The 23,042-nt window shown below is 42.4% G+C and overlaps 1 protein-coding gene across 6 annotated transcripts in view; it reads right to left on the bottom strand.

The window, feature by feature from the left end:
* Nucleotides 1-4,853: 4,853 nt before the first annotated feature.
* Nucleotides 4,854-23,042, bottom strand: part of POPDC1 (popeye domain cAMP effector 1) — a 158,247-nt gene continuing 140,058 nt past the window's right edge. For 4 of the 6 annotated variants that reach the window (XM_085611254.1, XM_085611253.1, XM_085611258.1 and 1 more), the window contains exon 8: nt 4,854-5,378. In XM_085611254.1, the coding sequence (XP_085467380.1) occupies nt 5,263-5,378 (116 nt within the window). In that variant the 3' untranslated portion in view covers nt 4,854-5,262. Of the gene's footprint in view, nt 5,379-16,712; nt 16,819-23,042 lie in introns of all 6 variants that reach the window. The other 2 variants (XM_085611257.1, XM_085611256.1) reach the window with 1 other exon arrangement.

The following is a 23,042-nucleotide window of genomic DNA, read 5'->3' as shown; positions in this document are numbered from 1 at the left end:
TGATCAATGACCGCTCGGGCTTGCTGACTGGCCTCCGCGAGGCTTGGGTTGCCGATGGGCTGGAGTTGGACGACGAGGACTGGATTTCCGCGGTGGCCTCTCCGAAGGAGGTGGCCATACCGGCTCGCCTTCGCTTCGTCCAGCTTAAGATACTCCACCGGGTTTACATGACGGGCCAAGGCTTCTGCGTATGGGCTATACCGAGGATGGGTTGTGTAAGCGTGGGTGTGGTGCTTTGGCGACCTTTTTGCATATTCTGTGGGAATGCCCGAAGGTGGAGCGATTCTGGCGTGGTGTGCATGAGGTCCTGCGAGTGGTTACGCATGTCGCGCTGTTGCCTGAAGCGAGGAGATGCTTGCTGAATGTGTGGGAACCAAATGATTACTCGGTTCCGCAGACGCGATGGGTGACTCTGGGATATATGGTAGCTAAGCGTGACATCGCTCAGCTGTGGGGAGCCCAGAGGCCCCCGGCGGTGTCAGCCTGGACAGAACACATGGACTGGTGCATGTTCCGAGAAAAGGTGGTGTATGTGGCGAGGGGTAAGCCTGGGGCGTGGGTGAAAGTATGGGGCCCCTGGAACGCCTACCGCGGGGGCATTTGCGAGCCACCATTGCTGCCTGCTGTCTCACCAGCTCCGTCCCCCTAGTTGACCCCCTCCCCCAGCCCCGGGCACAGGGTTCCCCCAGTCCTTGATCTGCTCCCCTTCCCCTCTTTAGATTCCTGTGGATGGTTGGGGTCCCCGATTTGAGGTGCACGTGCTGTTACTTTTGACTGCGGGTTGCCTTGCGGGTGTGGTTTTTTTGTGTTGTTGTGTTCGTATAAACTGAAACCGTATTGTGGGCTCAGAGTCATGTGGCCCACGTCCTTGATACCTCCTGATTTACTTCTCTGCTACGCCAAGTGCCTTTTTTGTACGTATGTCACATGCTCCTGTCATTCTAGCGGCCGGCCGGAAGGTTGTAGGCCCATACTTGTATATACTTGAAATTGCAATAAACGGTTTCAAAAAAAAAAAAAAAAAAAAAAAAACATTCCAATGTTTGATCACAGCTGTTGCTGTGAACAAAGACCTCACAGAGCCCGAGGGGACTGCAACCCCCTTGGGCTCCGTGGGGCCTTTGTTTTATGAATTAGAACATTCTGCCCTCTAGGGGCTTAATGTTCTTATATAGCCTTAGAGCCCTCTGTAGCGGGTTCTACCGGCCATTAAATGCCCTTGCCTTTGGCTCGGGCCTTTAACGCTGGAGTGGGCCTTTAATGGCCGGTAGAGCCCGCTACGTCAACCTCTAAGCCTATTTATGAACATTGAAATGTTGGAAACTCCAGACTTCTAATGGCTGGAAAACCCCAGAACTCCAACATTCCAATGTTTATCATTCACAGTTCTTGCTGTGAACAAAGGCCTCAGGGAGCCCGAGGGGATTTACATCCCTGAGGTCTTTGTTTCATTTGGTAGAACATTCTGCTCTCTAGTGGCAAAATGTTCTAATAGCCTTATAACCCGCCATAGCTGGGCTAAATCGGCCATTAAAATCACACTCCTTTGTTAAAGGTCCTCGCCTTTGGCTCTGGCCTTTAATGCTGGAGTGGGCCTTTAATGGCCAGTATAGCCCATTAAAGCGGGTTAAAAGGCTATAATAAAGCTTTTACAAACAGGTTTGGCATATTTCCTTCATACGAAATTGCCAAATTGGTTAGACAGCTCGTCTTCAGGAATCTGTAAACTGTGCTAAAAGCATATGGAAAACATGATACATTTACTATGCACCTGCACTTTCCTGCTCAGTCGTCCCAAACTCCTCCTTAAGAATATTTTAATTTTTTACGGAATTAGAACTTTCCGTAAAGCAATAATTATTTCCACGATAAGAGAATTTGCTCATCTTTGTTAAATTTATGATTACTCAGAGATTCTGTTAATTGCCATAACTGCCAATGGTGAATCTCTTACAGAACAGAGGAATTTACACATGGCAGCTACATAAATCACCCTTTGGGAGGACAAACAGTAAAATTAATTCTCTACACTGCCTGCAACACAGGAAAATGCAATGGTGCTTCAGGATGCACTGCTTGCAGTACATCTCCAAGAAGTGTTAAGAAAGCAGATCCACCAGCTGTTGAAAGCCACAGCGAATGTTTTACCCCATTGCATAGGTCTATTGTTGTTTTACTAGTCAAGTCTGTGGTAGTTGCAACAAAGTGTCTGTTGAGAGCAGATTGCTCTCAATTATAATCTTTTGACGTAGCACGCGACAAATGCAAGGACAATTTGGCTATTCTGCCCCCTCCCGCTCATCGTTAAAACGCAATGTGAACCAATTTTATAGCACAATTCAACACCTTTTTATCTTGCTGTATGGTAGCATAGTAATTAGGTCAACCTTCCTCAATGTCTGTTTTAACACAACACCCTACTTTTTGTGACCGGTACTTTTTTCCCAAAGGTTTCATCCCATTAATTGTTAAATATTATGCAAAACTTTATGGTTTTAATCAACCAAAATAAATTTATGCCACAAATTTTGTTCGCTAAGCTGTACAAAAACGGCTATGATGGGTGGATAGCTCTTAAGGTAATGCAGAAATAATTCTGGGCTGACCAATGGAAATGGTATGGTGTTCTGTCTCTCCCCAAGATAAACCCGCTCTGTGAATTGAAATTAGTACCATGGGGGCTAGAAGATACGCTGAATTGATTTAATGAAAGGCACTCCTAACACATATTGCCCATACCCACGAGGATAGTGCGGATGGACTGACAAGCTGCCATGGTGTTATCACAAGAAAAACCCCTCTCTACACTAGCCAAGCCCCTGGGGAACTGAAAACCCTACAGGGTTTCCGAAGCTAGACAAATTAGTCCATGGTCTGTGGTATCTGAAATACATTAGGAATGAAAACCAATGAGCAGCTTAGTGTGGAAAACAGCTTAGATAAGCCACAGGTTTTTAAATATGTTTAACTCAAGCACGCTATAAAGAGATAAAAGTGGACAGTATAGTTCATCCAGGATTAGAACGTAGAGTTCTGATGGAGCCCCCTGGGTGCAAAGTGATCTCACAAACATACAAAACACAGATCAGTAATCCGCTTGACGAAATAGCAAAGATGAAATCTAAGTGGGAGACAGAATTTGGGCACCCTGGACGACCCAAGTTGGGAGGTGGAGCCCCAAGGCTGATACAGCTAAAGCTTCTACATTGCACATATTATACCAGAATGCAGGTGAAACTGTTTTTATGTGTAGTCAATGCGTGCCTTTGGGGCTGTGATATGGTGGGGATCTTTTTCGTTACACGGCGGGAATGCCAAAAAAGTTACTGTCCAAAAAAGTGGGTCAGTGTGTCTCTTTGTCTCGGAATTACAAGAGGAGTGAAATGCCAGAATTTGACTTTTGGTGGTATTTGGGGAGTGTATTCAACCCCAAAATATACAAATACCACTTTGCAATACTGGTTGGGTGGAAACCAGATGAGACAGCGACAAACTATGGGTTAGCAAATTAACACCCAGGTCTGTGGACTGGTGCAGCAACATGGATTGCTCTATGTTTGCCAAGATAGAAATTTATGAGTGGGGGTTGGCCACATACATTTACCAAACCATGAAGTGGTTGGCATTAATTCTAAAACCTCCATATGAGCCTGAAGGACCAGCTGGCGTATGCCAGATAAGTGGCCAAGATGAGACAGATTCTTCATACTAGATCTTGGTGTACCATAGATGGGGTTGCCCTGAATGTGCCTCCAGGATCTCTGGGTGATATTCAATTGCTATTGTACCAGAGTTTGCAATCTTAAACATACAAGCAGATGATCAGAAGATCTCTCAGCAAAGATGTATAGTACAGAACATGTTTATTGTTTCTCTGCACTGTTTGATTGGAAAATAATAAAAAAAATATTTTTAAAATGTTTTTAAAAAGACAGAAAAGCACCCTTTTAAAAGTTGTGTGGTCTAGTGGTTTCTGTTTTAAAACGTCAATGGAGTATCACCTGGGTTGATGAGCGCAAATCCGTTTTGGCTCGACTTTCCCCAAGGGACACGAGAGTCAGAGGCAAACATTCGGCTTGAGACAGATTCGAACTTTGCCTGGCATATCCACCACTACTGAAGTCTCCTACTCTATTTTGATTGTAGTGACTTACATGCACCCCTACACATCAAGGTGTACATCCAATGTCTGTACAGCGTCCACAGGCAAAGTGTTTACAAGGACTCAAGAACCGTGAAAATAAAGAAGAATTTTAGACATGCTTAAAATTATTGGTGTTTTTATGAACATTGTTAATTGACTTTGTTGATTATGTAAACTTTATGCTATTGATTTTAATCAAATGAACAACATACATTAATAATAATAAAAATAAGAATAATAATATAGACAAAGTGGGCTCTAAGAATGACAAATATTGAACAATATGTAAACAGCACTTCAAAAGACTTGCTAAATTCAGCTAAAGTTTAATTATATGTGTGTTTTTCGTGCAGGCCAATGTGTATGAGGACGAATACTTTCACTATAAAAGTTTCATTCAACATGCAAAAGAAAAAGTTGGCTTTCCTTCAAGCGTGATAAGTTCTGTGGGGTCAGTGCGCCCTTCACTTGCAGCGGCAATTTTGGTCATTTAATGCTTTGCTGGTGGTAACTCGCGCACCTAGGAGTCAAGGTCTGGACAAAGGTTTTCCATTCAAGTGTTATCTCACACCTGTTCCTCATCTGTTTTAATTTGCTCCCCATGAAAAGGCATTTAAATGAACACATTTGTAATTAATGAGATACATGCTTTTCTCTATTTTCATAATTGAAAACATGTATAAAATGACCCACTTCGCACTAGATCTAGTAAATACGGATGAACATGAGTGTTTTATTGTGCAACGAACGTTCAAATTGTGAAAAATAAAATCGCAATGAAAGAATCTCAGACTTTAAATATGTTCCCGGATGAGGACTCCAGACACATTTAGTTTAAACACACAGAACCCACCGATGTGTAAGTGCAACGATTTTTAAATATATTTTACAAAAAACATTGTGCATTTTTATTTTAAAAAAACACTCCACTGTCTTAATATCATTTTCTCATGTCTAAAAATAAAAAATTAACATACTTGACAAAAAGTGCATGCAGCTATTGCAAAAGGGTTGTTTGCAAAATTGTTAAAGTTATGTTAATAATAGTTTCAGTAATTTCATGGAGAAAATCCTTTTAAACTCTGGAAGCCTTCCTTCGAGGCAAAACCTCTGTATGCTCAATGTAGTCTTTTAAATTCCGGCGTGCCATCAGATACTGGTTCGAAGACGTCATCTTCTGTGCCCTCTTGTATTGGTTTCATCTTTGTTGATGTCCTCAGGTAGGGGGAGTGACCTGCCAAAATTACCATAAAGAAGAATAAGTAAAAACGTATGCACTGAAGTCTTTGAACTGTCTGTGAACTTGACCCTTTGTGTGGTATGGTTAAATTACTGTATATGTGGAGGAGTTATAAAAAATACTTTACCAGCTTCTACAATAGCAACATTTTCCAAATACACCAACGACCGTGAATGTGATGGCACCGGACAGGAATTGAAAAGCATAGTAAGGGCAATGATGGAAATTCAGCATAGTAGAACATGGCATGGCGAGCAAACGCAAAACTGCAGTGCGTTTCGTGTAAAACAAATTTGCAACAACTCATAAGTTTTAAATTGTGATGACGTACTGAACATGACATCAAGTAGAGACACAGACACAAAGCATCGGCAAGAGAAGGGTGCCTTGGTCAAAGAGCTGGAAAAGACAGTCCAAACAGAAGCACCTACGAGCTTTAGATCCTTATCCCAATAGTGGATCAAGCTATGAGGACTTCTTCAGTTTCTGGGATTACTGCCAGCTAATCTGCGGTGGGTAAAAGCTGAAGGCAAACCTATCTGAAGCATCAGTGATCTAAAGAAAGGGTGGTACAGTGTGCGAATCCAAACACATACTGAAAGCTGGCAACATGTGTGTATTGTGCTTATTGGGAAGCTGCAATAAAAATCAGAAGATAATTGTACAACAGGAGCAGGGAGATGGTATTACTGGCAGGGCAAGTTGGTGCACCAGATGCAGTCGGCAGTACCCTGGTTACAAGTTGCCTCCTTCTCCTTAGAAGGGTGTGGTGCATATTTCAGATGCTGTCACATGCCCATCACATCCAACAAAGTGGATATGTTCAAGCCAAGGCAGCATCGTAGAGGTATCATCTGGATCTGGGATACTGAAAATCCAAATCTAGCGTTTTAATGGGATATGGGAACGAAGGCCCATTCGCTAGCACACTAGGTATTTGTGGTTGTATAAGTTCTGTTGAGTGCATCTACAGTAATAACCCGTATGAAAGGTGCCTGTTCACCTACTACTCTCCTCACCAAATACCTCTCGTGACTGTTTCACTATGCACTGTACCTCTTGTATTACACTCTCCTTTAGAATCCCTGCTCATATATATATATATCCCCTTAAAACACAGAGGCTCCCACCCCTTCAAATGGACTGACACTGCCCACAAATCATTTAGCACTCCCCCATACTTTCTCCTGCTATCTGCCCTCGCAAACCATTTTCTCTCTGTACTGTTTGAACTTATTTGCCACATTCCAAAGTTCACCATGTGGATTTAACGCTCCATAGCTTCAAATTATCCTTGACAAAATGCAAATAGCAAACTTGGAGGAGTGAAAAAAGTACAAAATAAGAACAATTCACGTATTAGGTATGTCAAAAGGCAGCATTGAAAAAACAGAAATTACACAGAGGGCACTGGGTCTGCCCCCTTCAGTTGTTTCTTTGAGCCAGACCCTTTCGACAATGGCTTGTTAAGGGTGCCAGTCATACTTTGGGACAACCCACAGAGGTATTTCATATTTAACAGGCTCCAGCCACTTCCTTGGGCATTATATGAAATGAGTTCACCTGTGGCGTGAGTTTCTCAGAATGAAATGAATGATCTTCTGAGAATGGTGTAGACGGACATTTTTATTGTGAGGTGGTAGGTGGTTTTGGAGTAAGAGCTGGTGCCACTTTAGAATAAAAGCAATAACAATTTCCTGAGGCTGGATTTATTTTGCATGAATTCGACCAGTTTTGGAAACCTACAAGATTGCTCAGGCAGAACAATATGAATATAAATATAACGTTTTTGTGGTTGCTTTATAAATATTTAACATCTTATAGTTTTGTGGAGGTCGACATTACATTGCAACTTTTTAAAATTCTAGTCTTCATTGTTTGAAGCAGATCTTGCTGATCGGGTAGAGTCACAAAAGGAGGCCTGTGGTTGATATGTGACAATAGCTCCTTTTAGAGTCCTCAGTGGCCGTACCACAGTGGAATTTTCACATTTTTCAGCATGTTATGTTTATGGACTAGAAAGTTCAGAGAAAGGTACTGTTTATTTGGAGCACTCTATTGGAAGCCCTACAGTTTTAATACATGCTTTACAAAATTATTTTAATGTGTGTAGTCCTTTATATGGAACATAAGCCTAATAATAAAATCTGTGATCTAAGGGAAAACTGCCTTTCAAAAACAGTTTTGGGCTGGAATTAGAGATCTCACTCAAGTCACTTCTCTGGATGCAAGCCCTTTTCAGGGTCAGTCCTCTCTCTTAGTAGTATCTGCAGGCAGGCTGTACAGTGCTGGAGACAAATATTCCTGAAAAGAGATGCTGTGTGTATATCAAACAGAGTGCTGCGCAGTCACACAAAAAGGAGTGCGACAACAGAATCAGTAGGACCTGAGCCAGCCCACTCTGGTTGACAGCATCACCTCAAGAATGGACTCAGAACCCACTCATTAATATATGGATGCCTTATAGCACTGGGCTGCAAGAGAAACGCAGAGGAAAGACAAGTGGCCGGAGGACTGCACTTCTTTGAGGAAGAGGAAGTTCCCTCGTAGGCGCACCCCATCAAGGAGCGTGATTGGTAAGTGGGTGCAAGCGAAAACATTATCAAACGAAGAGATAAAGGCCTGGGGTGCAAGGGGATCACAACTACACAGCGGATGAGGGGCTTGGCGACCATGACACCCAGAGAAACGTGAGTGAGTGATGCAATGGGAGCAACACTGAGTGACTAAGAGGAACACGGGCGAGGCTCAGTTCAATGGTTGGCAGTGCCATCCTTTTTTGCTCTTTTCAGCTTAGTCAAGTGCTTTGTCACATAAATAGGACCATCCTCTCACACACACGCAACAGAGGGGATACAGGCATCACGCACAGTGCAAGCATTCCTTGTCGACTCACACAGAACTGGCATAGCATTGCCGGCACTGGCCAAGCACTGGAACCTCTCAAAAAGGCTTCACCGTACTTACAAGGTAGAGTGAGTGTGTCTGATCCTCATAGACCACCTGATGCTCCACCGTGTGATGGGGTAACACAGTTAAAGGCACTTCCTGTCCTAGGGTTTGAGTGGACACACTAGATACTACAGAGCAGAAGGCTAAGATTCCTGGATTTTCGTCACCACAAGCTTCCTAGCCTGTGATGCAGATTGCATTGTTTTGGCTACAGGACAGAAAGAACAATGTATGCCCAGTGCCCAGTGAAGTAAGTGCTTGCCCCCAAGTGAACCCTAAATTAATACCACTATCTAGGGAAAGAAGCTGTTTAAAAATTCAATAGTGAAACGTGCTCCCATTTTCAGTTATGATATATTAAAGATGGCCATCAGTGAAAAGGGATGGCACAATGATGGCAATTATGTTGGACGGCTTGCTGTTACAAAGAGCGAAGTGAAACTGATTTACTTTATATTGTGCCCTTTGCCTGCTGGGCTCACTTCTTTCTGCAAGTGTTTTATATATTATGTCACTTAGAGCTGTTCATGTATAGGACTGGAGTTCGAATACCTCATCTGATTGAATCACTTTGTAGACTTGCACGAAAATGGTGTTGCGCCAATGTAAAAGGTCAGACTACATGTAGTAACAGAATGGATGAGCACCTTTTGAAAGGAGGCACATCTTGCGATGCTCTTTAAACAAGTTCTAACTTTTTAGCAGACAGCACTTAGTATGCATCTATTTTTTGAGGCAATACTAACCACTTTGCAGTGCTGAAACGGTGACATGGGAGGTGAACAAGTTCTTTATTGCCCAAGTCAACTGCCATCTATAACAGCAGGAAGGGGTGGCTTGCAGGTGCAACAATGCCATCACTAGGCAACTGAAGAGCTTCATGTAATTTATATGATGTAGTTATCTTTTAGTGTGTGAAATTTATATTCAAAATGAGGGAAGAACCCCTGAGCATAGGGCAATAGGAGGATGTCATGCTAACAGGACAGTTTGAAGGCAGTAAGAGTGGGGTTGGTTCTGCCTGTTTACTAACAGGAAGGTACAACTCAGAGGCAGTAGGCACTGTAGGAAAACTACAGTCATATATCTGTCAGTGAACCTTTACCGTCTCAGTGGTGTATTATCTCACTGTAGTTGATGTTCAATGTTCAGCCTGAGGTCATATGTAACAAACAACCTCTCAAGAAAGGGCCTCTTTCTGATGTACTTCCATTGAACTCCTGGAGAAAGTTCATGACTTAGGTTTGGTGCAGCATCTTCCCGTTTTGTTTTCATATCAAATTTATTCCCAGAATGGGACACCTTAACTATGGGCAATAGTCCAGCTATGGCTTCCAATCAATACTCCAGATGTAGCCTCCAGAATTACACATATTGCTTCTGGTGTGGCCTTCAGAACTGGAGACAACCCCAGGTGTACCCCAAGGAGCTATTGCCAGTACATCAGATGTTGCCTCCAGAACGGTGCTTAAGAACCAAGAATTAGTGAGCGAAAGGAAAAATCTAAAAATGCACTGAGGATTAATGAGTAATACAATCAAGATTCGTCATCTAGCCATTCACAAATCGCTTATTCCACTATTCACTCATACAGTTGTCAATCCAACCATCGACACATTCTCACATTCATCCACTGAAACATCCATACAACTACACATGCGGATGCATCAATTGATGGGAAGTCAGCCCTAAAGGATTTGCTAATGGTTACTACTTCTAATTGGATTGAAGTGTATATGTATCAGGCCTGTGGAGGGGAAGGAGAAGGGTAGGCTACAAAGGTGAGCTTATTTACCACTACTCTATCCTTTACACTCTATGTCTGCCACTATGCAGCCACTTCTTCTCAGGCAAATAAGTGAGGGGACAAATAGACATGTACAGGTACTTGCTAATCCTCACACAAAGTATACCTTTTAAATTATAATGATAATAGAGTGTGTAGCAGTTTACTCCTTGAACTTTGTGGGAAACATAGATCAGTCACTGTTGAGAGGTGCTTTAAACAAAATGTTTCACCAAGTAAAAAGAAAGTGTTGGGTGGAATATCAGACTTCATCTCAGGCACTGGTCATTTTCTCTGGGCCGCATTCCAGTCTATTGTATTTTGTGCCCACTGTTACAGATCAGTGGTCGAAGTGGGCAGGATCGGCTGGGCACGGCGTGCCCCTACTTCTTCATTTCAATAAATTCTGTTCCCCTACTTTTTTATTTGCAGCATGCATCCCAGGACCGCAGAAATAGCCAAGGCCTACAGATAAGGCTCGATGTTCCTGGCCTTTTGGAGACAAAGGGGTGGGCAGAGAAGGAAAAGGGCTCTGTCTTTTTGCCTTCTTGCCCAGAGAAGGCAAGAACAGTGTCGACTTCTGCTCTGCCACTGCGCCTTCAAAAAGATTTCTCACCCTCTCTTTCCTACTTTCGTTTGTTTGTTCCCCTGCGAAATGGATCCAAAAAAGAAAAACACTTTTGCTGGAAATGTCATCTTTTTTGACATTTTTCTATTTCTAAGTAAAGCCTCGGGGAAAAAAAAGGTTCAAAATATGAAAAATGAATAAATGACTAACTAAAGCAACACAAAGTGGTCGCAAAGTGGTCACATTGATTTTATTCACACACAAAGACATCAGTGTCACTTTACAGAGTTTGCCAATGAAGCACTACTTTTGTTTTCTTGACTTCCTTTGAACAGTATTGTTTTTCCGGGTGGGGAAGTGCACCAGTCCTGGAGGGCAGTAGCGGCCCGTGAAGGGAGTGCTGCAGGGCGTGACCTGGGAGGAGCAGGGTGCGGGGTAGTAAACTACGGAATACGGCCAAACGGCTCGGAATGAATCCCGGGCTGAATGAACAGCGAGTCTTCCCCGTTTGCAGAAATGAGATAAAATAAAAGATTGTGTTGAACTACTGCCTCTTGAACTGTGCCGCTCCATTTGAAATAGACGAGCCCCTACATTGTAAACAGATACCAAATCTAAATATGGATTTATGATTGACTCAATGCTGGCTCCCCGCATCCTTCAAAAGTTGAGTAGCTGATGTTGAATGTGTGACTATTGCACAGGTTTGAAGCGATACTGGTCCTGACGAGAATCCCCCCATCTGGAGAGATTCGAAACGCGTAGACCATTGAAGTTTGACCATTGAAGTTTAGGCTAATCATTTAGAAACCATGTTTATGTTGACAACTTGGTCTAATTTATTCTGTTGATGGCCTGTTTTTGATTTTCTATTAAGTACAAAAAGAAATAATTGTTAGTCTTTTTATGTCCTGTGGTATAGATGTGTGTTGGTGAAAGAGAAGTAGTACGAGTGTGTAGTAAGGTGTGTGTGACAATAGAGTGACTGCGGAGTGGGAGTGAATGAATTGTGGAGTTTTGAGTGTTCGCAAGCCACGTGAGATGATGAGAGAGGCAGTGGTAATGTAGAGAGTTTTTCAAATAATGGTGCTAAAAAACCAAAAAGATTTTTATAACGTGTTTTGTAAAATATTAATGTAATTTGCAAAATGATCTGGTGATTAAATCCAACGGAAACAGAGGTTATTATGTGCATTGATTTCGGTTCTTTGCACTATAATCTAAATTTTAAGAGAAAAGCAGCATTGGCGTTCCTTTTGATTTGAGTGTTTCAACTCTGACATTGCACTGGAGCCTGCTAACCAGTTCTCTCCCCCCAAAACATATGTGTAGATTGGCAATCCTAATTGACAAGTACTTTACACCCCTTATAAGTCCCTAGTATATGGCACCAGTGTTACCCAAGGCAGGGGTGGTAAAGGGGACCCCTGGGATTGCAGCACTGATTGTGCCACCCTGAGTGACCCAAGTAAACTACTGACAGCAGGCCTGCCATTGCAGACCACAGGAGCAGTGCAAACTGCTTGAACTCGACTTTGCCCTCACCATGTGAGGCAAAGTCACTGCCTTAATATATATCGGTCACCCCTAAGGAAGGCCTCCTAAAGCCCAGAAAGCAGGGTGCATTATATTAAAGGCGTGGACACATAGGGCAAGTTTATATGTCCCTATAGTGCCCTTTACCAACAAAGGACACTATAAGTGATAGACGGTCCATAGAATAACATGGGCTGACATTCGGAAACACCCGAGGTTGGCCGCTCCATTATGTTACCTCCCAAATACATCATGTTTGGTATCAAACAACGTGCCTTCTCATCCTAAGATGAATCTCGTGCCAGGAGTGATGAGGCATGCACCTAGGTGCTACCTTAGAGGTTGCCCCAGCTTTCCTGTGCTCTGGCTGACCGCCTGCAATTGCTGCCACCAAGACAAGATTCTAACCTTCTGTGAACATTTCCAGCAATCAGGAACAAAAGCCTGAGCAGGAAGGGGGTAACACTTCCTTTGTCTCAGGATGACTAGTGAAGTGCTTAATGGTTTTGTTAATTATATGCAGGATCTTGACTTACACATGAATCAGGCTAAGACATTTATAATGAAGTGTGGGAGGATAACAGGTAACTGCCGCGTGATAAAAATCCAGGATTCCACCATTGAATACGTGAATTTGCCATAAGACTGGGTACTAACCCACCGCGGGAAATGCTTACCATATACAAGGCAAAATGTGTCAGCAAAGCAGTATATGGGGCAGGCATATGGGGTTATGCCAAACTGTATGGCAATACAACTAGTGGAAAAAGAATTTTTAGGATATTTACTTGCTACTCCCAAATCCGCTCCAACATTTGTCTGTCATGCAGAGCTGAGTGTACTGTTTCTTGTGGATCTAATTAAGACCCAACCGATCCTGCTTTGGCATAAAGTATGGTCGACTGAGTATACCGCTCTAAATCGGCTTGTCATCAGGAACTGTTTAAATTCAACTCAAAAAACACAAATCCCATGGTTAAAACACATAGAGTGCTTTTGTCAGGATCTTGGGCATCCAAAATATTTGACCAACCCTGAGTGCTTAGTTGAATTGAACAGGAAAGACCTGAAGGCTGACTGTTTGGTTCACCTCGAGAACATTAGGATGTCTGCAGGATTGTAAAAAATTCCCGTCTTAAGAAACCAGCTTATCTTATCTACCTATGATATGCAACTATATCTTAGATATGTTCCACATCAAAAGCACAGATAGGTTTTAACTCGCTTTAGAATGGACACTTTTCACAGCATGGTCAACTTCCCTATACCAAACGACTGGTCCTCTAATTTATCAAATTGCCCCTGTGATAATGCCTCAACACAGACGACAATGCATGTTGTACTCTTTTGTAAATTCTACAAGAAGTGGAGAAAACATGATATACTAAGTTATTTAAAGCACTTAGACTTCATCAATGCCACCTGGCTTAACTTTTTTTACAGTCTTTATCTACAATTGACATCTGTGTAAGAATGTCATCCTTTTTATGGAGTGTTTTGTATGCCAGGAAGAATGGTCCATCTATATGCTGAACATACTAATCATTGATGTTTTTATATGTAATTTTAATTAATAGGTATTAGATTAGGCAAGTGGAAACAGGATCGTATGGCGGACCCAGATCTGAGGTGTTTACCCTCCTGTATTTTGTTTAATGATTATATGTTTCGAATTTCTAAATGGCCACAAGCCAATATAACTTGTAGATGATTTTTAGGCTGGTATGGAATGAATTGTTTTTAAGATTGAAGCACGATTTGTTAGCATTTGGTATTTTTGTATTATACATATGAGTTGATGTGTTTTACTCATGTACTATATATGTCTGTTTATGTTCAATGTGTTTTTATGCTCTAATATATTTTGACCAAATAAAGATAAAGAACAAAAAAGAACAGACTAGTGAAGTGGCACATCAAGACGGTGAGCTTCAAAGGCTTCACTGCCTCTGATATGCATCCAGGTTGCCTTCCAAGTGAAGGAACAGCCACCCCCCACCGCCCCCAGGTACATTTGCAACTGGGCAAGTGGGAATATTAGATAATCAGGAGGCATAAACCTCCCCAAGGGCCAGCCACACCTCTAGGGTATGCTGCCTGGTCAAAACAACCTAGGAACACGTCTGCCATTTTTTAATGTGATAGAACAGAGGGTTCTGGGTAGAAAAGATTACTTACATCCCCGGATGTGCTCACTTCAAGGGTGGATTAGCTACTGAGGCTAGTAGCCCATTAGACACTTACACTCACACCCGTAACACCACTAAATCTAGGATTTAGGGGCTAGCCCTAACACCAGTACCTTAGTTCTGAACAACCTGCATCGAAGTGGACAAAGAAGAGTCAACAGGACTTGCACAACGCTCCTGGAACATCCTGATTGAGACTCGTCCCAGGCTAGCTCTCGGTTATCCCAGACAGAGGGACCCTGTGAGAGCCTGAAGCACCCTCAGACTCCCCTGGATTAGTGGCACTAGCCCTCTGAAAATGAAGGTAAAACAATGCTCCAGATCGGAAGAATTACTGGCCATAGGGCCCTCCCAGGGATTGCACAAATCCAGATGGTCAAGTGCATTGTGGGAACTTTAGTCCTGCCTTCCACAAAGTTACCGGCAGTTATTGTGTTCCCCAGGACCACCAGATGTCGAAATAACCATCTGCTCTACTTACTGCTGCCAAGGCTTCTTGGATGTCAGTCCGTCAAATGACCTCTGCGCTTGATGCCGCACCTAGAGGGAACTTCATCCGACAATCATCCAACATCAGCTGCTGCTCCATTGTTGTGTATTTGCATCTTGTTCCCCACAGCACCGCGAAAGCAGTAAAAGCAGCTTTCCTGCAGCACCTGTTCAGCACAAAGGACAGCCAGGACAGCTCTGAACCTGGGCTCCATGGGCGAGGTAAAATTGAACTAACTGTTGTGGTGTGCTCCTGGGACCTGCATCACATTTACCCTCCATGGATTCCATGCAACTCGACCTGCAAGTGACTAATTGTCACTAGTGGTTTTTACCATTATCCGCGATGATAAAGTTTCACTGTATTATTTTGCACTGATTTTACATTGCTTCTAAAATCCATAACTCTGGTTATATTATCTAAGTTTGTTGGCTTTGATGTCTAAATTAAGATAAAAAACTGTTTATTTTAATAAATTGGTGTCTGATTTGTTTAGAAAGATGTCAATTGCAAATTGTCTATGTTGGTACTCTGAAAATACTGAACACATGTTCCTGACTGCTCTTTGCCACACTACCAGGACTGAGCTAAGGATTTATTAGAATCCAAGGACCATCTTTGGGGTTTGTGATAGTATTGCATGGTAAAGCCTAACTAGCATCACCACATAATACTCCACCTTCCTACAGTTGTGAACCTAAATTAGACTTTAAAGAGAGCATGAACAACTCCATGCATGAAACCTTCCTTCATTACTGCTTCCTCAGGCTGCTGCATAATTACTTGGAGATTAAAAGTACTCATGCACTTTACTCGTTTCATAATAGCTACAAGTTTTCCCAACGTCTTGATACCCTATATGTAAACATCACAGAATGTACACAGTCAAACATTTTCAGTGTTTGTGCATTGTTTTTTTCTAAAATTTGCAAAAGGCATGTTGACAGAATTTTTCCAAGCTATAGTGGGAGGAATGACTGGTTGTGTCTAATTCCTATTGCGTTTGGATTAGACAGAGGTTCTGGTAGTGCTCACTGCATGTATATGGTACCCAGTCTCTACTTGAGTTACTATAAGGTGGTTCACAGAAAGGATGCTGTTAATGTGTGAAGCATAGCAATACTGGCAAGACAATGTTAGAGAACTCCAAAAAAAGTGGGGTGGAGGGAAACAAGGAAGATACAACCATCTTCCATCAACTATTACAGGAGGGATGGTCTGCTTAAGATGGTGGAAAGAAGATGTATTCATTGTGTGAACTTCAATCGAGCAAACTGAGCCAAGCCAAGTATGTGCCAAATACTGGACGTTTGGAGGTCTGTTTGGATGAAGCTCACCTTGGTCAGAAAAACCCCTGTGCACAATACCACACAGGCACTAGGCCCGCAACATAACCAGGTACTGATTATAGAGACTTTGCCATACAAAAACACAAAACAAGATAGTCATTTTTTTATTAAGGTGGAGATGCCTTGTAGTAAACCCCTTTCATTTGTCACAGGTATTTTTTGCAAGCGAGAGTGAAAATGTGAGTGTTTCAAACAGAACGATATTCACAAATCTCCTCCGTGCACACCTTCAACATGCATAGATGGTTAGCCAAATGTTAGGTAAATGATTGTCTCAGTTGTCGTGAGACATTTTGATTGCAGTATGAGCATTAATAACGTAAGTCACAAATGTAAAATAGGTGAAACATCTCCACCCCTTATTTAAAACTATCTACACATTGACATTAACATTAGGCACAGTTACTTCAGATGGAATGCACAATGGATGAAAAATGCTGTAAATGACCTTTTTATACCTGCTTCAGTGAGGATGCTTTGTTAGAATGTGATGCTATGAACAGACAACATGATGCTGCAAACGACCCACTCCATATGCATTATAGAACTCCTGCTGGTTATTTCCTTAACATAAAAGCAAACAGTTAGTATTTAGTTAGCCACACAACAAACACACACACAATTTCATAAACAGATTAGGCACCCAAGAAATTCATACCTGTTTATTTTGTTGAAATCTATCTATCTCTTTATCTATCCATTTAAATGTATGTATAATTATACACCCATTGATGTTTTTACCTATCCCTGTCCATTGACTTTCCATTTATGTGTCCATGTTTCTCTCTGTTGGAACTTATCTTTCTTTCTAGTTGACTATCCTATTGCCGGCTTCCTCAGGAATATCTCCAAAGCATTGAAAATTGCACTGTTAATGTTAAGACACAGCAGAAACTCCACCACATTGCTCTGCAATACTTACCTGTGCTGTGACTTTTACTAGTTATCTCTATATTATGATGCCAGGTGGAAGATTTTCATCTTTTTTGTTCATTTTCTTCATGTACAACTGCATACACTAAAACATCATATTTGTTCAAAGGTGTGTTATCTGCTGTAAAGTAGTAATTAGGATATTAAGCTATAGCTTCAGACAACACCAGAGCTATAGCGCTAACCATGGTCCCAACTCTTTAAAAAAATGTACATCTGCATGTGCAGTTACGCTCTCGCATGGGTACAGGTTTATAACTTTTTGCAATTCGCAAAATATTCCAGAAGTACGTCTGAAAAGCTGTGCCAGACGGAGGTTGGCCTTTCTACCAGCGTAATTTGCGTTTGGTAGAACTGCAACTGATGAAATGCCGTTATTTAAACTCTTTTTATTGAGAAATTGGCATGTTAGATAGCATAGACACATAATTTCTCATATAATCTGAGGCCCATGGTGCAATAAAACCACAAAAGCCTATTCACCCCCTTGTATCATACGTGTTTCTGGAATGTCACATTAACCAACATTACCCCCATCCTCCCCCCGACCCCCTGGTGGCTCACATATCTCCCCCCCGAAAAGTGTTCCAAGGCCTCCAAATTTGCGACACCTTCTTCGGGCATCCCCTGGACACATAAATAGGTATCTCTGTCACCATACACCAATCCATGTCTCTGGCCCAGTCCGGAATATATTCGGCGAGGACGGAGCCCTCCACAAACGCGCGATATTCCGCTTGGCTACCATGAAGCCCAAAGTGACCCATAACCTCTCCTTAGCTGTAAGGTCAGTGGGGTCCCATATGTTTAACAAAATCAATTTGATGTTACATTGTATCCGCTGTTCCAATACTTCCTCCATCATTAACACCACCCCTTCCCAGTATTCCTGAATTGTCTTGCATTCCCAAAGTGTATGGATGAAGGTGCCCTCTTGCCCGCAGTTCCGTGTACAACCACTATCTTGGGTGTATCCCATATGGACCAACGAGGGTCCAGACAGGTTCGTCCTGTGAAGAACTTTTAGCTGAACCAGTCGGAGTCTGGAGGAAATGGCAACTTCGTGAGGAGAAGCCACTGCGGCTCGCCATTCCTCATCCTCCAAGCCGGCAACGTCATGGTCCCATTTATTCTCTTAGTCGTGTTAGTGGATCGGTCATATTATTGATAAGTTTGTTATATATGAGGGATATGGCCATTTCTGGCAAATCACCATTTAAAATGCTGTCCTCCAGAGGGGAGGAATCTGGGAGGGTCGTACCTCTCACTTTGGAAGTTTTAGTTTCACCTTCTCTCCTCAGCAGTAATACATTTTAAACCATCTGGAAGGCGAGAAGGTGGCAGACAGGAGTTTAGAATACACACACTCTAAAGGTAGTGGCTGTTCCCAAACCTACCACAACACCCATTCCCCAAACCCTGAGTGCCAGTAACTTACATGCAGCATTACTCCCACTTTGAGGCAATATTACAGGTGAGTAAAATGCTTTACAGAGGCAAGGTGTTATTTTATGAGTACCTTGGATTTTTTTTTATCTAGCAATTTGTGTATGTAAATCCAATGTACATATGCAAAGGCCTTTGAGAATAGGGGGTATGTGTATAAACATTCTTTCAATTTTGAGTTTGCATTCAATAGGTTAGTGGTTGCACCATGATGTATGGGGATTTAAATAGTACATACCTACTTAATTATAACCCACCGAGTGCAGTTCAGAGTTCGTGGTAAAAGGTAAAAGTATATTAAGAATACTTCCTGTCCTCAATCAGTATTTGTGTAACCACGGTCACATGCACAACATAGAGGTCTCAGCAATTGACCACCCTTTAATGCTGTGCTTTAAAATAAAATAAAATACAGAAAGTACAAGAGCTGTTAAGGAGCAGATGGCTGAAACTCCCGGGCGTATATATCAAAGTAAGTTTGACAGTGCGGGACATGCCACACACCCAATCACCTTGTGATTCATGAAGTGCAAGAGACTGGTTGTGTTGCAGGCTCTCCACAACCAATCATTTTTGTGTGTGAGTGCAGGCCCTGCTTTGTGGGAATTGCTGGTGAAGCACAGGTATAGGACATGGAACTGGTGCTACAAGCCTGGTGCAGGAACCTGAGCTGGAGTCAGACAGCTGAGACAGGTTAGTACAAAAACAGTTGGTGTTGAGGTGCTGGGTTGAGGTGGGTGCTTGAATGGGTGTATCTGTGTGTGTGTCTGTGTATGTCTGTCCATGTGTGTCTACACGCAAGTGTGGGAGACAGAGTGTGATGGTGTCTAGTGTATCCCTTGGTTTTGCAGTGACCGTCAGTAGTGACCACCCACCAGACCACTGAAATCTAGTGGCCCACTATCATATGGAGCAGTCTCTCGCGTGATAGATGCCCAGGCATACCAGGTGCAGTTCAGAGCCTGTAAGATATATTACGCTCTGCCGGCTACATCCTAAGATTTTGAGCTCTGCCTAAATTGATTTTACCACTCATATTTGAGAATTAACTTCTAATGAGCAAGATGGAAAAATAAAGGAAGTGGAATGTTTAAGTGAAGAGAGTTGTTTGAAATAGTTTATATACATGCTTAAAGTACTACCAAAGCCTTTGCATTATTGCACATTAACATTAATTTTAAAAGTAGTGACATCTTGAATGACGGTGTTGCACACTGCACATTTAGCCTGACTGCTAGAGAGAGAGTAGGCTCGTTTTGAAACTTGCACAGACATGCTAGAAAGTACTGAATGCATGAAGTTAGTTTTGTACCATGCCAAACTGCATCTCTCACATCCTTTCCACAAGATGAACTAGGTACCTGTTATTAGAGGCTACCTTGAGTTACATATTAGACCGCATGTTCTATCCTCCACGTACTGCATTATCAAAAATGTATACGAGAAAGTATGCCAACTGGTCTGGTTTTAAAAGAAGGATGTATGGTAATGTGGAGAATAAAATAAATACCATGGGAATCAATATGTATTTGTGTGGAAGCAAAGAACTATAAAATAATATTGGTGTATGTTAAAAGATCAGGTGACAGTTGGAATGTGAAACTAGTCCTAAACATCCATGTAGATTAACGACTGCCCTCCTCCAATCTGTGCCACTGCCAGAGAAGACACCATAAATTACTAGTTATGTAAGACACTTTAATAGATGTACAGTGCTTTGTGTGTTCCATTGAACGGATAAGCTCATCCCAGTGGATAAATTAACAAATTAATCAGAGCTGTGTGGAGGTCATGCACTTTTTTGTGGAAGCACACAACTTATACACCATCAAAACATGTACTCCTGGCTACTAACATGTTGTCGGAGCCAAAGCCCCTCTCTAGTGATGCTCTCATAACTGTCTGGCGACAGCTGTGCTGGCAAGCCAGACCATAAGTACCCTCAGTATGGTAAAAGCACATGCAGATTTCTGAAAAAGTGTGTGGGACTCACTAACAAAGATGGGAGGAAGGCCTTTAATGATAGCAGCAGCTCCAACTTAGATAATTTGAATAGTTTGAAATAGGAATTGAAGGATACGAAAAATAAGGTAAATGAAGAACAATGGGCAGCATTTTTGAATTGATGTGAAGGTACGAAATACTTACATAAATTCCAAGTATGTGGTATGAAACAGACTCAGAAGAGATTGGAATACAAACTAAGCTACCTTAGCAACAGAGGTAGGGTTTGTACTTTTACTGTTCTGCTTCCTACCTATCTATTATCCATATCTCTTAACCAGAAGAAAAAGAGAAGAAGAGTGAGGACAATGGGGATGGGCAGTAGGTAAGATCTGTGGGGAGGGTTTTCAGGCTGTTTTAAAGTTATCCATACAGCTGATGAACCTGGGGATCAGCCAATGGATTCACTTAGAACCAAGGCAGTGCCAGCAGGACAGCTGGTGGAAGGAGCACAAGGAGGTAACGCACAAGGGAGCGCTGTGATATAAGTTATTGATAGTAGGATTCCACTACTACAGACAGGTCCAGACCAACATTTAATTCAGTCAAAGCTGGGTGTAGGAATCCCCATTGATGCAGCCCTCTTAATTCCTGAGAACATTTAAGACGCAAATGACGAAAGTACCTCTTTCCAGCCCTCAATACTCTCCTCTTCTTGACCAACTACCCCAGTCTTGGGGATAGAGTTTTTAGTCATGTTCCCTGGACCCTTCTGATTTCATGAGCACTAAAAAAAAATGTTGTTCTTGGCCCTCTCTGCAAGGTCACCCCCATACATTTTGCCCCCACCCTCCTGTTTAAAAAAACATTGTTGACATTAGGACACTGTGCCCTTTACCACATCCAACCAGTGCTAAAGAGTTTGTGCTCCCTCTTTGAAACATGGTTACATCTAATTGGCACATTTAATTCACTTGTAAGTCCCTAGAAGAGTGATACTACATGTACCCAGGACCAGAAATGTAAATGCAACTAGTGGGTCTGCAGCATTGTGCCATACACTACAGTAGCACTTTCAAACTTGTCTCAAGCCTCCCATTTCAGCCTTTAGTGCAGTTTTACCCTGCCGAATTCGACATGGCAAAATAAACTTTTTGCCAGACCTAAACCTTTCTTTTTAATACACATAAGTCACCCCTAAGGTGGGCCTTAAACAGCCAGTAGGGCAGAGTGTATTCTATTTCACAAGCAGGACATGTGTTTTTAAGTTTTACAAATCCTTGTACTGAAAAACTCCTACATTCATTTTTCACTATTGCAAGGCCAACCTCTACCACAGGATAATATTGGGTTACCTTATTACATTTAATACGGGCTAACTTTTGATTGGGAACAGATGGAAGTGTCATGTTTGGTCTCAAATGAATAGTAGTTTAAAATCATCTTTAATGATGAGTTAGATTTCAGTCACAATTCTGAACATGCCACTTTTTGAAAGATGGTATTTTCTTGCCCTAACCATTTGGTGCCTGAAGCCTGTGTTCTAGTTCACATGACTTTGAAGAGCTTGGCAGTTGGGCTTTTTGTATTCCTCCCAGACAGTGAGACAAAGGGAGACTAATTGTTAACAGGATGGGTAGGGCGAAGCTGTTCCCTGCCCCATTTACATTTAAAAGGGTTGCCTCCAGCATTCTCACAAAGGAACTCGACACCAGTCTTTTGTCACCCTAGACTACTTGGAGCCTGGGCAGGGGAAGGAAGGAACTTTTCAGAAGCAGATATGGGGGTAGCCTAGAAGTTTCCCCCACTTCAAAGGCTGGTACCAGGTATTAATTTTGGGCCTCCTGAGCCACTCCTGACCCTGGAGAGGACACCAGAAGTACTGCCTTTCACTTCAGAGGACTGACCTGCTGCCTGAGGCCAGCATTGTACCTCAGAGGACTGCCTTGTTGCTACCAGAGGACTCCCCTGCTGCATGAAGCCTGCCTTTTACCCTCAGAGGACTGCCCTGCTGCGTGAGGCCTACCTTGCTGCTTGAACCCAGGACTACTGGAGTGACACCGAAGGCTTGTTGGCTAGCCTCTGTGCTCCTCCTGCCAAAATTTGAAACTTAGGACTTAGAAAAATATTCACCAAAAAATGGCCTGAGAACTCACAGGAAACCGAGACCTACTTGACACACTATTTGGTTAACACAAGAGATGGATGAGCTAATAGGTAGTTAGGCAACGCAATGTATGGAACACCCAGCTAAATCATACACAATTTTGCCAAATGATTAAGCTATTGAAAGAAGCACACTAGTTATTCCATGAAGCCATGGCTGTCCCTTGGGACTGGGAAGGAGAATTCTTCATTGACAGGGAGGGCCATCAAAAGGAACCGGAGGGAAGGCGGGAGGGCCTTTATGTTCCTGACCCCAGGCTTTTCAGAATCCCGCACAACATTTATTTAAAGACTTGTTA

Source organism: Triturus cristatus, chromosome 6 (assembly GCF_964204655.1).
Source record: "Triturus cristatus chromosome 6, aTriCri1.1, whole genome shotgun sequence".
Taxonomy (NCBI): domain Eukaryota; kingdom Metazoa; phylum Chordata; class Amphibia; order Caudata; family Salamandridae; genus Triturus; species Triturus cristatus.
This window is presented reverse-complemented; position numbering and strand designations above follow the sequence as displayed.